This window comes from Leptonotus elevatus, chromosome 6 (genome assembly GCF_054856555.1).
Source record: "Leptonotus elevatus isolate MCC_2025b chromosome 6, RoL_Lele_1.0, whole genome shotgun sequence".
Classification (NCBI taxonomy): domain Eukaryota; kingdom Metazoa; phylum Chordata; class Actinopteri; order Syngnathiformes; family Syngnathidae; genus Leptonotus; species Leptonotus elevatus.
The window spans coordinates 3,351,439-3,373,345 of NC_141244.1; the positions used below are offsets into that span (position 1 = coordinate 3,351,439).

The 21,907-nt window shown below is 41.7% G+C and overlaps 1 protein-coding gene across 2 annotated transcripts; it reads left to right on the plus strand.

The window, feature by feature from the left end:
• Nucleotides 1-1,238: 1,238 nt before the first annotated feature.
• On the plus strand, nt 1,239-20,315 carry LOC147171813 (uncharacterized protein KIAA0408-like). Of its 2 annotated transcripts, XM_086078034.1 has the most exons (8): nt 1,239-4,454; nt 5,397-5,564; nt 8,376-8,678; nt 11,538-12,044; nt 12,696-12,775; nt 14,063-15,806; nt 19,287-19,366; nt 19,449-19,596. In XM_086078034.1, the coding sequence occupies exons 1-7, from the start codon at nt 4,047-4,049 to the stop codon at nt 19,314-19,316; spliced, it is 3,240 nt and encodes a 1,079-aa protein (XP_085934160.1). In that variant the 5' UTR covers nt 1,239-4,046; the 3' UTR covers nt 19,317-19,366; nt 19,449-19,596. The 2 variants fall into 2 exon arrangements, with proteins under 2 accessions (XP_085934160.1, XP_085934159.1); XM_086078033.1 differs by lacking the exon at nt 19,287-19,366 and having other exon boundaries at nt 1,240-4,454; nt 19,449-20,315.
• Nucleotides 20,316-21,907: the final 1,592 nt, after the last annotated feature.

The following is a 21,907-nucleotide window of genomic DNA, read 5'->3' on the forward strand; positions in this document are numbered from 1 at the left end:
TGTCAAATGTAAACTTTCGAGTCCAAAAAAACAAAACAAATTCTTATATATTTTTTATAACAAAAAAAAAATTAAAAGAAAAACCGAAATAATAAAGCGTATGTGATACTTTTTTGTGCTCATGTACAAAGTACAAATATGGTGAGTATGAAACGTCTTATCAACGTCCATATTAAGGCCATGGTTAGTCATATGTCAACCGCCCGGTTGGGGGGGGCCCCGCTGGTCACACCTCTTAACTCACTACACTAGGTTTGCACAATACACTTTTATAGACATATAGGGCACATAACACACTTTGGGGGGTGGGGTAGGGTGGAAACACCGTCTTCACCCTACAACTCCCCTCCAATTTTAATACACCACACAACTTGTGGGTGGGGGGGGGGGGCTTGTGGGGGTGCCATCGGTTGGGGGCCGCAGTATAGAGCAGTGCTGCGGTCCCCTGTCCGTGTCGCCACCCGCCCCCCCCCCCCGCCCTATCTATTTTTTTTTAATGCACCACATACACTCAGCAACATGCTTGGGTGGCGGGTGGATCGGAGCGTGGGAATATCATTTCCATCGGCTCCGGTTCACCTGCTCCTAATTTTAATGCACCACACACACACACTTGTATATACACTGGGTGGGGTCACATTCACGGTTTAGGGGTAGAGTTCGCCAGTCCGCGAGCTGGCGGACTCAGTAACAGGGGTTAATTTTCACAAAGAACGCTGGGGTGACGACCGGGGCCTTCCCCCGCTGGGCCTGGGGTTCGGGGGTGTCGGCCGCCCTCCGGTGCCCCCATCTCCCCCTTCTGCCCCCGGTGTTCCGTCCTTCCACACGGCGGGGGGTGGGGTGGGCGCGGCTGCCCTCTCCGCTCCGCTGCCCGGCCCCTCTTCGGCGCCGGTGCCTGGGTGCGGGTGGTCCCCGGGGGCTGGGGGTCGGGGGTTGGGGGGCTGCCGGTTGGTCGGGGTGGGGTCGGGGGGGGGGGCGGCTTTGTTGGGGGGGGCGGTGGTGGGGGTTGCGGGGTGGGGGGGTGCTGGGGGTGGGGGGTGTCTGGGGGATTGGGGGCATGGGGGCGGCTGGGGCTGGGTTGGGGTGGGTGGCGGGGGTGGATGGGGGGCGGGGGGTTGTGGGGGGGGCGGGGGTTGGGGGCCGGTGGGGTGCCTGGTGGGCCTGCAGTGCCCCGTCCTGCTGCGTTGGGCCGGGGGCGCGGGCCGGGTTGGGGCGGGGGGCGCTCCTGCTCCTGGGTTTGCTCTCCGGCCGGTGGCCCTGGTGGGGCCCGGGGGTCGTCCTTTGGCGCTGCCGCGGCCTGGGGGGCCCTGAGGTGTTGCGCTTGCTCTGTTCCGGCGGGGGTCGACGGCTCCCCTCTTTGGTGGAGATTTTCCTGCATGCCAGATCCACCACACCAGCATCTACCGAAACTCAGACACAATCTGTTTCCTCCTCAGGTTATTGAATCGGTGGAGGCTGGTGTCTCGGATCTCACGCGGCTTCGTCTGTCCTTCCTTCCTTTTCTCGGTCTCTCCGTTGGTCTCTTGAGGCCTCCCTGATTTTATGTTTTTTGGATTTGTTGGGGTCTGGATGTTTCTTGGGCTGGGGAGGAGTTCTGGTGGGGGGTGTCTGGTCGGTGCTGGATTTCACCTTCCTTGGTTTTCTTCGGTCCCCTCGGGTCTCCTGGTGTTCGATTTAGGTGAACGGTATGAGATTTTTTTTTTCTAATAGGTTTTCTGGTGAGCTAACAAACACACGCACGCACGCACGCACGCACGCACACACACATACTCACCCACACACACACAAAAAAAAAAAAATGTATGTATGTATGTATGTATATATGTATATATGTATGTATATATGTGTATATATATATATATATATATATATTTAAAAAAAAAAAAAAAAAAAAAGAGCAATGATGATGACATTTCCGAATGAACAATACTGAGCTCTATAGAAAAAAAAAAAAAAAAAATAATATGTCAACCTATTTTGGCGGTCATATGGACGTAGAAATACGGTCCACGACCGGCCGACGCGATACGGACATGATCTGGAGGTCCATTGGACGTCGGATGTTTAGTGGGTGAGGGTGGTATAATGAAACAATTACTTTTTAGTTAAATATTCGGTTGACCACTTTGCTGAAAAATTTCTGGCTATATCCCTGCGCAATCAGGGATTGGATCGGAACAGAATGGCTACTTGTCAACTTAATGTTTTTAAACGTTATTAAATGAATATTTTGTTCCTATTATTTAACATACAATGTTGGTAGAGCTTTACTGGGGCTACACAGCTTTCTGACGGGGCTAGAGCACCATCTAGCACCGGTGTAGTTCTGTGGTGTGGCTGATACGTTGATACGATTTTCAGTTACGATGTCCTGCTAAGGGAAACAATAACTAGGGTACAGTGTGGCCTGCGACAAACAAAAAAATAAATAATATTTTGACACCCTTGATTTAGGCCTTCAATTACACTGACATGCATGTTTTTGGAATGTGGGAGATGGCTGGAGTACCCACAGAAAATCTGGCAGCCAGCGGGAGGACATGCGAACTTCACACATATTCTCTCGACTGTGAGACAGATGTGTTAACCACTAAATCGCGTGTCCATACACAGAACATCAGTTTCTTAAAAATAAACTGATTCTTGTTGATTAAACTGAATTTTATAAAATGAAAACTCAATTTTCAAACCTGCTAGCAAGGCTAGCTAAGGCTAGGCTTTAACCTACAAATTCGTATATATATTTTTATAAAAAAATATATTTTTTAAAGAAAAACCCAAATAATGCAGCGTATGTGATACTTTTTTTGTGCTCATGTACAAAGTACAAACATGGTGAGTATGAAGCGTCTTAATGAATTACTTTCTAAGTACCAGCACATTAGTAATTGAAGTGCTGTAAATTTGCAAGAGGAAAAAAAAGGGGAGAGGGAGAGACTGAGACAGATAGAGAGACAGAGAGAGAGAGAGAGAGAGAGAGAGAGAGAGAGAGAGAGAGAGAGAGAGACACACACAGAGACAGAGACAGAGAGCGAAGGGGGCAGGGGCAGAGTTTATTTCTGTGAATGACAACATGATTCCAGCTGTGGGAAGTCCCTCTGCAGTTGTTTTTTAACTAAGCCTTGACATTCTTTTACTAAACTTGTCTGCCTGAAATGTACGCTGCATTATAGAGACGAGGTAAGAGTCTATTTGGCAACATTTCTGAACTGATCCATTTTCGAGGGTTGTTGTTTGACAACAGGAACCGAAGGAACTTATTGCGAAACAAATTACAAGTCGTACGGTGAAAATTGTTTTGTTAACAATAGTACATTCTGTCTGCACACTGGACGCTAAATTGTAGCTTTATGTATGCTTGTGTTTGTTTGTGTTAGGTTTCATTAGGCTAACTGTTGCTACGTTATTAGTATGAATTTAGCTATTCAGTAGTCAATTTGGCGCGTGCGTAAATTGGTTAGTTGTTATGGAGACAACGCGTCAGGTGGCGCTTGAAGAGTACCTTGGCGGTGACTGATGACGGAAGCCTCCCCCAGACTACTGTCTGGCGTTTGGAAAGTAAACTCATGGTTACACGGGGTAAAAATACTACAGCTCTCCCATACTGAGTGGGCTCTATGGTATTTTTGGCACCTTCTACTATTGGAATTGTGGAGCGGTTACTGGGCGCCTGTCCGCCCGTGCATTTATTTCAAGCTAAGGGAAAAGGGACAGGAGCACATTGCCGCCAGAGCAATACACAGGAACCATGATGAAGACTGAATCTTGTGTCTGTTGAGACATGAGGGGGGCCATGAAATCATGCACGAGGACTGCTGCACGAGGTGCTGCCTGGCCCTCAGGTTATTTGGCCGGGTTTGGATAATTGGACCATTTATCTTATGCTAAAACACATTGGAGTGTTTGTAAATACAAGTTGTGCGTAAGCACGCTTTAAAAAATCTTTTTCAGCATGGTTGCTTACTTTTAATAGTTTCCCTCTCAATCTCTCTCTTTTTTCCTTTCTGTTTTTGAGAAGCTAAGTTTTATTTTGAAGTGGCGACGTCATGTGGAGTGCGCTTTTAAATGGTTCGGGGCTACACGGTTGGGACAGTGCAGCCGGGGGTAACGTCCCGTCTCAAGGATGGGAGTTTTTACCGTGCAGCAGAATCGAGAGGACTGAAAGAGGCAAAGGAAAAAAACGCAGCCCACTGAGGAGGATCTCCTCTCCGCCTACCGTTTTCAGTCACATCTACGAGCCCCTCTGCGACGCCTTGCCGGGAGGAGGTGAAGGTGGCACAGGAACAAAGCTCGAGTTCCTCAAAGGACAAATGTTGCCTGGCCCCGAAGCCCAGCAGCAGCAACATACGCGGCTAAAAAAAAAAATTGAGGATCTGAAAAAGCGGCATGTGCAGGATAAAGAGGAATGGATGCGGGATAAGGAGACGCTGCTGAGAGAAGTGGCAGACATACAAGTAACTATACAGAACAGTAGGCTATAGTAGCTCAGAGAACATTTGTACACAGTAAATTCTGTAGAGTAAATTTGACTTTAGAGTAAATTTGACTCTATATGGGACCAAATAGACTCAGCTTTAGAGTAGGCTAAGGATTACACTAGGAAGAGAGTAAAATAGATTAAAAAAAGTCACTCAAGGGTTGAGGAACGAACTCACAACCTTCAGCTTGAGAGACTGCCACACTACCACCTGAGCTATGCCCCTCGTACTGTTTGCTGATCTCCATGAGACCAAAGACATAATTTTTGGTCTCTTGGACTTAGGAAGAGTCCATGGAATCAGCTGCGGCTGACACGAGCGATATTCTAAGATAAAGGAGCAGCTGCGTGGCTCAGGGAGTATACTCTATAGATCTATAGCTCGGCTGTCTCCCAAGCTGAAGGCCGTGAGTTCGTTCCTCCACCCTTGAGTCACTTTAATTTTTTTCCAGATTCTTTATTTTACTCTCTTCCAAGTGTAAATATTACTCTAAAACTCAGTCTATTTGGTGCCACTCTAAATAGAGTAAAATGTATTCTACATAATTGACTGTGTAGTTCACTGATTTCTATGCCTCAATATAGAATCTTATCCGAGTCCTGTATAATAAGTTGCAGTATATTTATGCAATTAATTCAAGACACTAAATTGTCCGTAGAGGTGTCAATGTCTAAGTGTGAAAGGTTACAGTTTGTTTTGGGATTGGCTGACGACCAATTTAGGGTGTACTCCGCCTCTCCCCAGTCAGCTGGGATAGGCTCCAAGAGTCTCGACTCCAGCTTACCCGTCAGAATAAGTGTTACAGAAAAGGAATTGGTGAATATTTACTTACTATACTTGATAGGCCTAAATCGATACTGTACCAAATAATTTGTAATGCTAGTTCATTTTGCAAATTTTGTTGACGTTTGTGTGCAGGGAGGGGAGAACCGGAGAATTTTGCTGGACCTGAAGACAGTGTTGGAGGAAGTGCAGGTGGAGGTGAAGCGAGAGGAAGAGAAGAGGAGTAATCTGCAGCTGCAGTACACCAGAGACAGATGTGCCTGGGAGCTGGAGAGGGCGGAGCTCAAGTGTCGCATTGCTCAGGTAATGGACAACGTACGACGTATGAGTTACAGTGTTGCTTGTGATATGCTGTTTGGGCATGTGTTGTTATGGTGAAAGCTGGTCTGGCTATGTTTGCCACTCATGGTTACAAGGGATGTCACCCTAGAACCCATTCAGCTCTTGTTCTCAGCTTTGACCAATGGAAACAAACTTATTTATTCCATTAATATTTATTCCGTCTCCGCCAGCCAAAACCGACTTGCTTTCATACTGAAGCAGATAAATTATTATTAGGGACAGCTAGGCAACAAAACAATAGAGTTCAATTTCGATACCTTTACCAGTGTGTGAGGCAGATCACTTGACGCTGCATGCGAATAGTTGCTGGAGTCAATCTGTTTCATTCATGTATGTGACATGATTACTCACCAAGTTCCAGTTGACCTCATACTTAAGAAAAATCGAATCTTGTCAGTCCTCTGAATGTGACGATGCTCTGCCTTTTTCAAGCATATAGCACAACGAGAGGCACAACAATGACATTAACAGAAAACATTAACACGGTGTTAATGGATCACAACTCACACATGCATCTAGTAATTTCTTGCTTCGGTTTGCAAAGCTTTATTAGTAAATTACACTTTATTGATTAATTCAATCAGTGCACCAACTCGTGTCCAAAAATCTTAAACAAAAAGCTCAATCTATTGCACTAATACAAAAACTAATGCACACAGATATTATACATATGGGGAGATGCACAATTAGCCGTTGTTACAGTATTTAGCATCTTAGTCAACTAAATTTAGCATTTTCAATCGCTAGTGCACTTCTCAGACTGTTTCCCATGCTGATTGCACACCAAAAGAAATAAGACGTCACTTGGCATGAAGCTGTGCTGGGTGAGGTTAGCTCCATTGTGCTAATGGAACATTCTTCCCTGCTCTTGCCTGTTTACCATGTTTAAAATATGCATGCAACATAATACTAGGATTAAACTGTTGCAGCAGCAGAGTGAGATTACTTAAAAGAGACTGCGGCTATTGCTGAAAGAGCATGTGCTTGTCCTATCCTGTATTTGGGGAATGTTTACATTTTCCCTAGGATAACACACAAAAAATGGAGCTCAATTCGTAAGATGTCATAATTTGGGCTGATATTAATTGTCTTACTCCTTGCACAATTGTCATAAGTGAGTTGTGTTTTTAAACTATCCACTGCTTCTGCATTGTTCTTGAACCCCAAAATCTGAGACAAACGTCAGAAGTTGGAGGTCCTTGGCCAGATATTTCCAAGCAGATTTTACGGTGTGCTGCTTATTTTTGAACGCTGCTAGGCAGCTAGGCGACATCTTACTGTGTACAACACCCCCCACCCCCATCCTGCCCGCCTTTACCTAGTCTCAACACCACCCCTTGGAATGTGACATTAGTAGGCCTATCCACTATTTATAGCGGGTCACCATAGCAACACAGTTACTGTTATGTATTCTCTGCCGGACAGGAATGATGGTCAAAGGGTGTAGTTTGTAGACTTAATTTAAGGCGTTTGTGCATTTGTGACTTTTTCATTTAACTAGTTGAAATCTGGCCGACCCATGTTTCTGTTTGCTTGCACAGCTCCTTCAGGATTTCCTTTCTGAGGAAAGTTTGCTTTCGCTGCTGCTTTACATCTTATCGGACTGGAACATTACAGTATACTTTGACAATTAACCAGCTTGTTGTTATATTTTCACTATTTGTTTACGTTTTGATGTTTGAACAAACCCTAATGTTGACAGTACCCATCATCATCTGTCAGTAATTCAAATCAACTTTACAAAGAGCCTAGAGACAAGAGAAAAGGGGTGACTTGTTTTGCAAGACTATAATTACCCGACCCTAGGCCACAGGCAGAAATAGCAGCATGACTGGGGCTTGTAAGAAAGTTTTGTGACACAATACAGAAATAACACACTAAGACTCACTTGCAAGCATTCTCTTCTGCTTCTCGTTCCACACAAAGAGTTACATACACTACATACACAAGCCATTTTTGTAGATCTATTCCATCCTTAGCACAACTACTTCCTTTGTAAATTTACCACAGAATGTACTCAATGTATTAACTTTTTAGAAAGAAGATTGATTGCCTTCATTAGCTCAGTTTTATAGAAGACATTTCAAGTTAGCTTTCATATTGTTGTTCAGATTTAAAATAATTAAATATTCTGCCTCCAAGGGAGACAGTCTTAGGAGCCCAAACTGAACGATGGCAATAATGCACTAATGTAATAATGTTTTGACCTTAATAGAGTGGAAATCACGAGGGGTGCAAGCTTTAATCAGTACAATGGTTAGTAATATTGTAATTAAATGAGTCAAATTGGACAGAATACAATTTTTGAATAAATATCTTATCAACTATCAAATATGCAGAGGACTTGCATATATGATTCTAAAGTCAAACTTGTCAAACTTTCTGACTGTGCTCATGTGGTTCTGAACTGTATCCTGTGTTGGTGAAGTACAATAGACACGATGCATGGCATCTGAACCCACTAACCGAATGTGTGAGTTCTCACAGGATATTTTCACATTTCTGTCTTCCCTCTTCCCTCCGCTGAACCCACTAACATTCATCCCATGGTGCATTACTTCCCGGCTTCTTCCACCTTCCCTTCCTGACACTCCTTCATTCTCATCATTCCTTTTTTTTTCACAAAAACAATTCCTGTCTCCCATCTGGCTCTCATCCTTCTTTTCCTTTAATCCATTCCAAACAACTGACTGCTTTCACCACTGTCTTTCCATCTCTGTCCCTTGCATTCCTTTCTCTGATTCACTCCTCCATGTGTTTGGGTCCCTTCAGCTGGAAACCAAAGGCAGTTCTAGATCAGCGAGTGGAGGTGTCCAGTGTGCAGCAGATTCCTACTCATTGGCCCGACAAGCTAGTTGTGAAAAGCACAGCGAGACGTCAACGCTTCGTCGGAACAAGGAGGAACAGCGAAGACTTTTAGCTGACACACACTCAACCACTATGGAGCTGCGTTGTCGCCTGGAACACAATGAAAATAATTGGTTGAAGGAGAAAGCCGAGCTACTGAAGAGATTTGACATTGAAAGGAATGAATGGGAGAGCCAACTGAAAGACATGCAAAGGAAAATAGAAGAGGTATGTTAATATTTGCTAAGATTAGCATTATAACTACGTAGGATGGTGTTATACAGTAATTAGTTAGAGTTTTGGTACAAGACGATTTGTGGCTCTTTAATTAAAACTCAGTTTTGTTTTGTTTTTGCTCAGTTTGTGTGTAATCAATGACTTACTTACTCTATCCTAAGTGAAATAATGACCTCTACTTCTATTCCCCTGTCTGGCACTGTCAAAACAATATTCCTGATCAGTGCAGCTATCAAGTGTAAGGAGAGGATGTAGTGAAAGGAAAGGCAGCACAATTCTGCTCTTTCACTCCATACGCTACATGAGTCTATTTGTGACAAGTGCAGCTGTAACAGGGATTCATGTGTGAGAAAATCTCAAGTGATTGAAAATTGAATGTGAATGTCATAGATTAAAGTGGTAGAGATCAGGGCACATGTAATACATTAGAAATATGCCATAGCACATTAAATCACAAAAAGTACTGTCAGTATACTGACATAATAATGGTGTAGGTTTGTAATTAGTAAAGTTTTAGCTTGACGCTCCAAACTAATTTCCAAGTCAGAATCCACGGCTTCGTCGATGAAAAGAAGCTCCATACGCCCGTCTTGGTTTTTGTTCACTTTAGTCAAAAATTACTTCAGCGGTACAAAAATTAAAAAATGACACACAAAAATGAAATATCAAATAGCTTGAAATATTGAACGAGTTAGAAGTAATTAGGAGTTAAGGAGGTCAAAAAACTGTGGCTTTACTCCATATTGCCTCACTGCATTACTGCTGTGTACCATAAAGGCAATCAAATAGGTCCCAAATAAACAAAGCTGTGACATAATTCTATAGTACTATGAGAGCTATGTGAAATGTCACATCTTATAGTTACACGTTTTAAATGCAAACAATCAAAACTATTAACTTATATTATTCACTGCACACATGAACTACAAATATTTCAACTTGTAAATAATGTAAATAATATCCTTTTATCTGAATGAACTTAAATCACCTTTATCCAAATATTACTTAACTTAAAATCGAATATGGCTCCAACAAATGATCTCGTCTCAATTTACTCACAAATTTATTTGATGTAAAATCTAGCCCTTTTCATTTGAACATAAAGTTATGATTCAGTTGTATTCATGGTATCAGTTGGATACATTGGTTCACTGTACCTTCAGACATCTAGTGGAAGAGCATGCAATTGTTTTGCCTGTCACAATACTTCACTGGCATAGATGAATAAAGAAACATTATTTGTCATACATAAATAATTTTTGGACCATTTGGAAGAGTAGTTAGCACAGCCGCCTCACAGCCTTCCTGTGTGGAGTTTGCATGTGAATATACTGTAAATGGTAGTTTGTCCATACTGTATGTAACCTGCAATTGTCTGACGATCAGTCCAGGGTGTACGCTGCCTACTCACGACCCTAATGGAGATAAACGGTATAGAAATGATATGGGCGGACAAATTAAGTAAAATTGAATAATTTCCCACAGCATACTAATGTGCAGCGGCACAGTAGTTTGGAATCACTGGTTGAGATGACCTAAAGTGGGACATTTTTACATAAAAAATAAAACAAGTGACAGTGTGTAATCTTTAGCATCATCTAGTGGTGAACTAATCATTAATTCAATTTAAAAACCCACTGTTGATTTCAATAATATGCAAAAAAATATATGTTCGTGCGTAATTTAAAAAATATATATAATCACAGGTCTAGTAATCACTAATTATATTATATGGCTGGAGCCTCACCTTACAAGAGGCTGACATGTTTCGCCGCCATCTTCCTGATACGGATGCCCAAAGGACAACTTTGCAAACATAGTCAGTCCTACTTACCTTCCAATGCCTGCAGGAGGCCATCCTTGAGTCCCGTGATTCTGGCTCCTGTCGCTTGTCATCTTCTGCTTTGCTCTCGCAAGCTTTTACTAGTTTTTTATTTTTTACTAGCATCTCCCGCTATCCGCTCTTGTTAGCTGCTCCGGCTAAATACGGCTTGCTTGGTCTTTTGGTGTCGCTCGCTGGGCTTCACACCGGCTGCTAAGTCGCCATCGCTTGCTGAGATACTCATCCGCTCACGTAAAATAACAATTGGTGGTAGACTTTTGAAGTGTGGTCTCTCTGAGCCACCTTAGTGTGCGTGCTTCAAAATCATGCACTTTGACTGCATTCTATAATATAGCGACATCTAGTTGTCAACTATCACACACTGTCAATTTAATAACAAATAATTTATCAAAAAATTCGAGCAACTCACCCTCTGCATACAACATGAAGCTTTTCAAGCAGCTGTAGGGTTACTATTGATTAAAAAATTTTTTTTAAACATTTTGCGAGAGAAGCAATAAAGCAAAAGAGGGAGTGGGTAGGGATAAGTTAATAAAATACTGTATATAAAAGAAATACTTCAATATTCTTGAGAAAATATTTGCCCTCAGAAAATGTAATTCATATTTAAATGACAAAATCACAGCTCTGAGGAGTGCTCAGGTTTGAAGCAAACAACACATGATGGTACTATTTTGTGCTTCCGAGAAAATGAGAGAGGAAAATAGCCCAGGCACAATGCAGGTTTAAAGGCTGCTGTGCCATCTAGCCATTGCTTGATGGACAGGCAAGGTCAACTAAGTTAGCATGAAGTAGTTTCTATTTTAAGATTGTTTGGTACCAGGCCAGAGTTATCTTTTAATCCCCCCCCCCCCCCCTATATTGTTAATTAAATTTTCTAATTCATTCAAATGTTATGCTATAACCTGTATTCATTTGGATTGTTGTTTGGATGTATATTGTATTCAGGTACCTGATAATATTGCAGCATTTTTTTTACATGATCTCTTTCCTCTTACTATTTCTAGTTGTACTGCGAGGTGAGGGCCAAGCGAGAGGGGGCTTGTGGTCATTGGAATGAGGAAGAAATGCATCTGCTAAGTGTGCATTCACTCGGCTCTGGTTCCAGTGTGCTCAGTGAGTTGTCACAGTCACAAAGCAGCTGCAGTCAGCCAGAGTCCTCACCTGCCTTTGACCACTACAACATTGTCAATGGTGGGGGGAGTGAGAGTCATTCAAACACCTGTTGTCAACCAGACGGACTCAGTGAACTAATTGCAGGTGGTCAGTTTACTCAGAAAGACTGTGCACATCCTAGATTGAGATCTCAAGACTCCATCATTGATATGAAACGTGCTGTGAACACTTCGGAGCTTGCAACAATTTTCCATAAAACTGTTGGACGTGGACAGGCAACAAAACATGTCTCCATAGAGAATGAAAAATATGTTCATTGTGGCATTCACGAAGGTCCACTGTTGGCAGAGTTGAGTAATGCCAGTGAGAAGAAGAAAAGCACAACTGCGCTCAATGCTGTGAGTGATCAGAAGTTACTTTTCTTGGATCAACATGAGTTGATTGTACACCAAACAGACAAAAGTGTTGGGACACCTGGTAGTTATACACTTACAGTAAAAAAATAAATAATGAATAATAATAATAATAAAGTTGTTTTCCCTTTCCTGGCTATTGGAGCTTGCAAGCATCTCAAAAGTCCTTTAAGGCAATTTCAGAGTACCTTAGTCCAGAAAAGCACATATGTGGTCATAGGTTATTGACAAAGCCTGGTTACTGACAGGGGCCTGGCTCACAATATTTTATTGTACTTCACTCCAAATGTGTAGGATGGGGTGGTTGAGGTCAGGGCTATCACATTCTTTCATACCAAACTCATCCATGGATTTTTGGATTTTGCTTTGTGCAATGGGGTATATTCATGCTTAAAATGGAAAGGGACTTCCCCCAAAACATTCCCATTAAGCTTGGAGATTTTTTCCAAATGTCTTAGTAAAAATAAAAATAAAAATTATATTGGAGCTACAGTGTGTCTCAATACTTTTGTCCATATATTGAGTACATTAGATTATATATGCATTTTTTTAATCTCTTTGTTTTTGCATTTGATGCATCCATTGGTTTCTCTGAAAAGAGTAAAAGATCCAGACACACTTTTTTCTTTTTTCCAGGCTCTGAAGGAGATTGCTCGTGTCAGTGAGGAACTCTGTAGCTACCAGGATGAGATAAAAAAGAAGAACGAGGATAAAAGGTAGTAAAGTCTTATTGGTCTGTTGAGCCAACTGTTTCTATGGGTGTATTCAGACCTGCACTTGTTCCGCTTTAAATGGACCAGAGTCAATTTCCCACGCTGGTCCAGACGTTTTATGCAGGTGTGAATACACACAAACAAATCCTGGTGCGGATCAAACAACCGGACTGAGACCCACTTTTTGAGGAGGTCTCGGTCCGCTTCCAAACGGACTCTGTGCGGTTTGCTGTAAGTGTGAATACAAACTACTGCCAATCCGCACCAACTGCAGGACACATGCATCTTTTGGGGCTTAGCGAGCCACTGTAGCCTAGCATAATGGGGCAAACAAAATTGCCCATTAGTGAATGCTGTACTAAATTTGTACATAATGTTCCATATTCCGTTTAGCCACACTGCTGCTAGCATGTTGTGGGTCAGGGCACACGGAGCACAATGGATCCTTTGGGTTACTTGCTGCACGCAATCGTAAAGTCAAAGTAGGAATTCCATGTTCCCTTCTATTTTCGGGTTTGCGCTCTGCGTGCCGTCCTCGTCATTTCTGTCCAATGGGAGCATCAATCGTCACTTGCGTCTATGTGTTTACAGAATATAGTTAACTTGCAAAAAGCACAGTGTGAATACGAACCGCACCAAATGAAAAAAAACAAAGTCCGCTTTTGGTCCGGACCAAACAAGCGGACCGATGGACTTTTCTGGTGTGAATGCACCCTTAATCTGATTTGAACAATGAGAGATTAGTTAACCATACTTAAACATACATCTGTTACAAATTTTAATCAGAATGAAATGTACAGGAAGTCCTCAAGTTACGGCTGAGTTCTGTTCCTACACTGGCGATGTAACCCGAATTTCAATTTAAGTCGGATTTCACCGTTAAAGTCGACATTTACATTAAAATATTTTGTACAGTAATTCTAAAAAACATATTTGCGCAACCTGGAAGAGCCGAAACTAATATTTTGTCATTCATTGCTGACGGACGGCAGAGTGGAGCTAATTCAAACTTAAACACGGAAATGTGACGCACCTGATGGCGAGCCAAGTCAGCCTACCCGCTCGATGGATGTTCATTGCTGGAGGTAACAACAACACAGCTTTAAATAACTTTAAAATGGTGTTATTACTGTGGGAAATTAACGAAAAAGAAGGTGCTACGGATGAGGCACGGGTGCCCTAAAGTCGAAAGGACGTAGGTCATGTACGACGTAACTTGAGGACTCCCTGTACAATGAATGAATATAATGTGAAAATAATAGAGTAGTTACATGCCGGATTTTGTTTCAGAAATCCATCTGAATCGTCAGAAGAGAAGAACACTCCTGACATGGATAAAACTGGACTTAAGTCAAATGAGGCAGCGTATGACCTCAGCCAAATCTACAATCACCTTAAGGAGTTGGAGAAGGAAAACTGGATCACCATGTCACCAGATTACACCTGGCGGTCCAACAGAGGATCAGAAGATTCCTGGGAAAAGGATTCTATTAATAGCTGCAAAGATGTACAGACAATCCCTGTAGCACTCTCTGATATGGATACAGCAGCCCCCACAGTTCCTCCCCGCAGCTTCTCCCGGAATCTGAGCTCTCCCTCCCAAACAGACACAGAACTCCACATCCCCGAGTCCCCCATAACAACAATGTCAAAGTGCCACAGCCCATGTGTTACAGTAGACCAAAGGTATGGCAGTCCATCTATTGTTAGAAAGTTTGAAGCAATGTTGCAAGAAAATGAAGGAAAGGTTTTCATAGATGGTGTAGTATCATGTTCCATACCTAAAAATTCTAACTGTAACATTGGCTGCTGCCACAACCGCTGGTCTTGTGATGCAACCAAGTTCGCTAGCAGTAAGTTGTCCAGATGTGGGACTGTCCAGAAGAGTTTCTCTGAAGCCAACATATTGACTTCAAGAAAAGATTGCTCACCTTACAGCTCTGGTATTGGGAATTTGCACAAGCACCAAATACAAATGCCTCCAGTTGTAAAGGAATTACCTGTAGATTTGCTATTGTCCTCCCTGGAAATATCACCAACCAGTCCCAACCTGCAGGGCTCCAGAAGAAACATCATGTTGGAAAAAAAAACGGCAGAGTTCAACAGAACTTTGTTTCAAGCAGGGATGGGCCGTGGGGTAGAGGAGGACGAATGTGTTGTAGAAGCAGATGGCCACTCTGTGGATTGCCAACCAGCCCTGATAGCAGACTCTGTGCCAGATGAGCTTTTACTTCCCAGGCATTGCCCTGATGACATCTCTGGCGCCATGGACATAAATATTGAAGTTGCATTATCTACTTCCACTTCACATCTTCCCATTCAAAACACAGAGGTCAAACTGAACCAGAGTATATCTGAAGTTCAAGAGGCCAGAATGAAGAATAGGAAATATTTCGTCAATGTAACTGAACAACCAAATGCTGTAGTCTGGGAGGCTAATACAATTAGTTCTCAGAATCCTGCACACCTCTCCGAGGTGGAGCAAAAAGTTCAAATGGCAAGCGGCCCTTCCAGAAAACCACAAAACAGAGCACCCTCAGACATTCCCCCTTTTGAGCCTGTAATGTCTGCAAGTATCCATTCAGGTGTGGAAGATATAATCTGTAAAATGGACAATCCTCCAGGAGCTAAAATTCAACCAGCTATAGTTGATGCCTCACTCCAGGAGCCTTCAGCTCACAGCAAACAAGAACAAATTGCACTTCCAAAACTTGGGCCGCACTCCCAGATGGACTGCTCCAGACCTGCACCTCGAAAGTTGAAAGACCATCCCTGGAAGCCCCTCACTCTTGCTGCGTACCCACGCCCTGAGGGATCACGGTCCAACTACGGAGCATTAGAAATAATTCTGAAGCACTATGAGAGTGCATGTCGGTCACAACCACAGGATGAGACAGATTTGGGTCCTAATAGCCTTCAACAAGATACTGTCACCGGATTGAACATGCGAGACATGCATTCTCATCATGTAGCTCCTCCTCCACTCAGCAGCCACAGTAACATCGGACTGGCGCAAACACAGCAGCCAGTGCAGGTGGGTCAAGTTTAATTTATGCACAATTTTACATCATGATTAAACTTTGAACATTTTGAAACTTGCTTGGGATAAAATAGATTTAAAAATAGAAATTACATTTTGTTTTGACAAAAATGTGTACAAATTATTTGCATGATGCTCGATAAGGATTGTTAAATTCTGTGTCATAAATGATCTATTATTGACAGAGTCAGTAGGCTCTGGAGGGAATGTTGTCTATTTCTGGTACAGTTTGTGCTACATAAATAAAGGTCAAAAACTCCATTATAATCTGGGGCGTTTCCTTGCTGAAAGGCTGCCTATGAATAGAACATATTAATATAGCTAAGGCTGGGTATCGATTCAGATTTCCAAAATCGATTTGATTTGTTTCAGAAGGGCCCGATTCGACTCCCATTGATTTTCAATTAATTTAAGGATTTCATGCAGTACCAATGTTACTTTTATTTGGAAGACATTCTCAGAAGCACCAATTTTGCAAATAGTAGAAACTTCTTTATCTTACTACTGCATTTGTAAAAAAAAAAAGAAAAAAAAAAGAATTTTTACATTTATAATTGAATCCAATGCAGTTACATTAATCATGTATATTTTATTGAACATGACCTGATCAAAACAATAAATAATAATTGAAATCAATTACAACTACAGCGCTATGTAAATAAAGTGGGAAAAACACACACAGCAAATGACGACATTCACATTCCTGTGACGGTTTTTATGCTAAGGTTCCAGTGGTTAATAAATAAATAAAAACAAATTGACATAAGAGACACAGTCATAGTGCATAATTATGCATCCACATTTTGTGTTTTTTTGTCCAATTTCTTACCTTACTTCTTTTGGGGAGTATTTGCGTTCAGTCTTTCTCTTTTTCTTTCATTTAATGTACAGTTTAATTACTGCCACATGCATGCACTCAGTTTAATAATGTGGCGGTAATGCACCAAAAGCCCCTGCCAACCGTGATAAGCAAGAAGAAGAAGTCATACAACTATCAAATGGAAGTAGAAGAAGTAATCCGTAGTCTTGTGAAAGTTATAGTGTAGTATAGGGGTGTGAATTGCCTAGTACCTGGCGATTCGATTTGTATCACCATTCATAGGTCACGGTTCGATTCGATAACGATTAATCCCGATCCGAATCTATAAATTAATTATTGTGATTTTGTTTTTTGTTTTTTACTCAAATTTAGAAAATACAAATCAGTAAACTTGTACATGTACACTGTAAGATTTGTATGAACATTTATTTATTTATCTGAAAATTCAGGCTTATAACTGATCCACTGCATTTAACAAAACAGGTTGCAGTCTGTTTTATGTTTGAACAGCACTGAAATAAAATATTAAGGCTTAGTGTTCCATTAATATAACATTCTTCCATGTTTAATGTGTGAATCCTAACCCCAAGTAAGACGTTTTGTTGAATATTTCCATAAAAAATGTATGTTTAAAAATCGATTCGGCCGCATATTGAATCGATTCGAGAATTGCGTGCTGTAATATCGCGATATATTGCCAAATCGATTTTTTTCACCCCTAGTGTAGTATGACTTATTTACTATTTAGAGCAGCAAGATGCACAGTAAACGATTAGGATTCTACTTTTGGCTCCAATGTGACGCATAATTTTAGTTAAGATAAGCCATTTAAAACTACTGCAAAAAGAAAAGCTTTTCCATAGCGCATTTGTGTGAGCATGTGTGTATTTTTCGAGAGGGAGACCCGCAATGCAAGCCGCTTGCATTAAACGCAGCCAATTTTTAAAGTTATATAGCAATCAGCAGCTCAGAGCAGATCATGCTTGAGCTGTTTCCTTTTTTTGCAAGCACTGGGCTCCTTTTGGGATACTCTGATCAACAGAAGGGCACATTCACACGAGGTTTTAGTACATGCTTGCCTCGGGCATATTAATTTACTGGAAAAAGCCGTATTAAAAGTAACGATACATAGTTTTATGAATCGATATTGGGCTATGAAAAGCAATATCGATTGAATATTGATATATCGATATTTTAAACCCAGCCCTAAATATAGCTGTTCACAAAATCCCAGTCATACGTTCACCTTTAAGAAATTGTCACAGTAAATTCCTTCCACTGAGAGACAAGCTGTCTGACTGCTACTGCACCTATTTCTTTCTTTAAACCAAGCTTTTCTCCAGAACACCTCAATAGACCTTATCAGGGAGATCCCTTTGTAGTTTAAATCCTCCACCACCAAGGCCTGCCAATCCTGAGGTACTTTTCCCGTTGTCCAGGTAATGTTACAGAGACATGTCAGCCAGGACAGCCCCGCAACATAGAGAGCCTGTAGCCCTGCCACCAGGAAGCTATTTAACCACCAGTGACCTTGGCCGCAGACATATGAGAGCCCAAGCCCCCGCCCAACTCGAGTAAACGAGTTGGTGCTCACTCTATGACTTCATTAGATGCGGACTCACCCCCGCAACCCCTCTGCGGACTAAACACACGGCCACTTTCTCTGAGACCTCCATGCTTGCAGGATAGTGATAAAAGGTAGCCTTTATCAGTAAACATTCTGTCCAAATGAATTCAAAGCAATCGATTTGCAATGCCAAAGTACAATGACAATTGGCCATCTTAAAATCCGGTCTCCGATTTGCATCCCACTCTCCTCCCCTCCTCCTCCCCTATGATTTCTTGCAGCAAGGAGACATTTTGTTTCAAATGTTTATTGAAGAATTGAACATCCATCAAATTTCCATATTTAAAGAAGAACCAAGCGTTTTACTTCCGTGTTAGGAAACACAGCCAGCAAAATACCTAATATTTCATTAAAAAATTACATCGCCATGGTGTCGAAGGTGAGATGTAATCATTATATGCCTATAGTTAATTGTGGAAGGGCTTACAATACCAAGATACATCCCCTTTAAGATGCGCTTCGGAACATGGCACCGTTTGATTTCACGTGAATCTGTGCCGTCTTCGCTACCCGTCCATGTCCCTAGAGCCAGTTTCTGTAGCCGGGGATTAGACCACACAGGCTCCCGCCTTAGACATGTAACTGACCTCCTTGGCCTCTTTCACGGGGGGTGAACCCATGGGAAAGGGGACCTACATTGTCTCTTCGTGCAGTGTCGGGCTAGGCTGCATGGTTGCAGTCCCAGTCACCAATCCGCTTACCATTGAGCCCCATCTCCAGGCCTCGAGAGGTGGAGCCGAGTGACCCGCGTCCGGACATGGGGGAAAAAAACATGTCCACAGTACATTTTATTCATCATGGAAGGAAACTGGTTCCTCACCTACCTTGCCCTACCAGGGGCATAATGCCCTGGACAATTTATCTGCTGGGACCATTTGGGACACACATACCCCTCCACCATGATTACGTGACGTCTCAAGGAGGGGCTATCTATGCACCTTCCATGGGAACCTGGTCAAAATGTCACATATTTTAATAGCATTTCCCTGAAATTGGTATTGTTTGTTTTGTCACATTGTTTCCACAGGACAAGGCTGAAAGTGTTAATGCTGTTTGAAACTGCTTGTTGTTTTCCAAGAAGACTACATATGGAAAACATGACATCATGTAAAGTATTTTGAGAGCTAGATTTGATAGTTGATATAATGATGTAATCATCATGAATGTTAATTAATGTATTTCTTCACAGGATGAAGTCGAGCCGTACATGTCCTCCACCCATAATATCTTCTTGAAGCCTACATGTCAAGCCAATCGACGTCTGCCTTCCCGATGGGCCAGCCTCCCGCCCACTTCTTCCTCTCCCGCCACATTATCTCCCTGTACGACCACTGTTTGACTGCCATCCTCAAATCTCCTGCCCCTTCTACTTTACCGATTGGCATACCTTTCACATGGAGACTGTCTTCTTTTGATCTTCAACTCATTTTCTGAGCAACAGGTGTCTTATGTGATGAACTTTAAACCTGAGCTATTATCTTCAACACTGTTGTACATATTAACTCAGATCTCCTCTGTCACACACTTCTAGGTTTAGTAGTGATCTTGCTGCCAAATGAACCCACTGGAGCCAAGGTGACTAATTAGATGTTCCAAAATAGTTACGGTTGTGCTGTAAAATGCTCACACTAACCTGCCAAGCATTGCACATGCTTCTGAGGGCGTTGAAAACACTGTCATTTACTTTACTCAGGTCTTGACTACAGAAACCTCATAGATCTACTAACCACGCGTCACTATTTACCTTCATCTTATAAACTCTATTTACAACTTAAATTGATGCCAGCTTGAACTGTATGGTGATTTGTATTATCTTGATGCGTTTTGGCATAAGGAGAGATACAATGGCACAATCATGTTAGTTTCAAATATACTGTATCGTCGGCATAACACTTTTCTGCTTTGACAGAATTACATAAATGTACCGTACCTTGCCTGTGACTTACAATTATGCTTTAAATTCAGAACTGCCTTTACAAGCATTATATCTTGGATACATATTTCTTTGTTCTTGTTTGTTTTCTTTATTCATAAAGTGTGAGTTCACTTTTTATAACTTTGCACCAAAGGCTGTTTTTTTTTAATTATTTTCTGATGTTTCTAATGACATTATGATGGTCATCTCATTGCTTAGGTTGTATTGTATCTGACGATACTTATATTATACTTCATTTACTCGGCGCCATGGATAGTGATGCTAACTGATCAAGGACATGGCCTTTTTGCTACTTATACGTATGAATGGTAACATATCAGGACATTACTCAGTTGAGTGTCATATTGGGGCAAAGTATTTGACCCCATCACTATTAAAGTGATGCCTTTGTTGTTAATTTTGTGTAATAAAATAAGGACTAAGAGGAATGTTAAATCCATATTACGGTAGTATCTTTGTCACATCCACTCATGGACTGTTTGTAACATGACAGAGCAGAGTACCTTAGTTGTCACATTGTCAATAATATCATTGTTGTGTTGAGCAACCCCCCCCCCCCTCCAAATGCTACACTTGAAAAAAAACTTGGCTCTTTTTAGCTTACCCACATAAATAACGTTATGAATGCTAGAATCATCATCATGTTCAGTCTGAAATTATTTATGTATTTACTGTTAATGTATGTATTTGGCCAATTTATACCTAAAAATGCAGCCATGAAGTAGGAACAGTAAACATTTCTGAACAGTGAGAACAATCCATTCGAAGACTCACTCTAATGTAGTACAATACTTCAGCAGAGACAAATGAATGCATGGCATCTTCAATCTTGCTGGCTGACATCAGGTGACAATGAGATGTCTCCTTCTGAATGATGATTTTGGTCCCCATAACGTATTTATACGTTTTTTGTTTGTTTTGTTTTGTTTTGTTTTAATGCTGGAGCATACAGAAGGCTTTGATGCAGCCTCTGAACTGAAGAGAACTGTTGAAGCAATGGTAGTTATTACAAAAACGGTCAGCAGGTGGCAGCAGAGTATAAGAGATCAACCAGGGCCATGTTGCAGCTCTTTTTGCCAGTGTTTTCAACAAGTTTGTGAATAATGATGAAACTTAGCTATATTCTAATGCTAATTGCTGCAATTTTCCTGATGAAAGAAGAGACTCTAATCTTTCTTCTTTCTGTGGACCATGCAAAATCCGTCAAAACTCAGTAAAACAGCTGGGGAGCGAAGGGGGTTACTTCAGTGAAAATGGCTGGGAGTGAATGAGTTAAACATGCCATAATATAATATCCTCAATGGAAACTTACCTGGGCCGTTATTTAAATTTGTTAAGTATTAATAATGTTCATATTCTTAGTCCCCGTGCTATACGAATACTTAGCTCAACTAGTAGTTAGAAAAGCTCAAACGAATAGTATGACTCATTGTCATATTATATCATTCACTGTAAAAATAATTAGTTGTTATCTCCAGTGCCGCCTACCGCTGTGATTGGCAGGCCCTGCACATGCGCGTGTGCTACAAAGGGATTGTGCAAGGGTCCCATGAACCTAAATAAATAAATAAATGTAAAACATTGATACTAGCGCTCTGCTATCAATCCGATACCAATACTCACATTGGTATTGATTCTATCAATACTTGGATCAATGTGCACAGCCCTAGTTAGCACTTTTGGGTTTTAATTGATGGCTTCCTGCATGCATG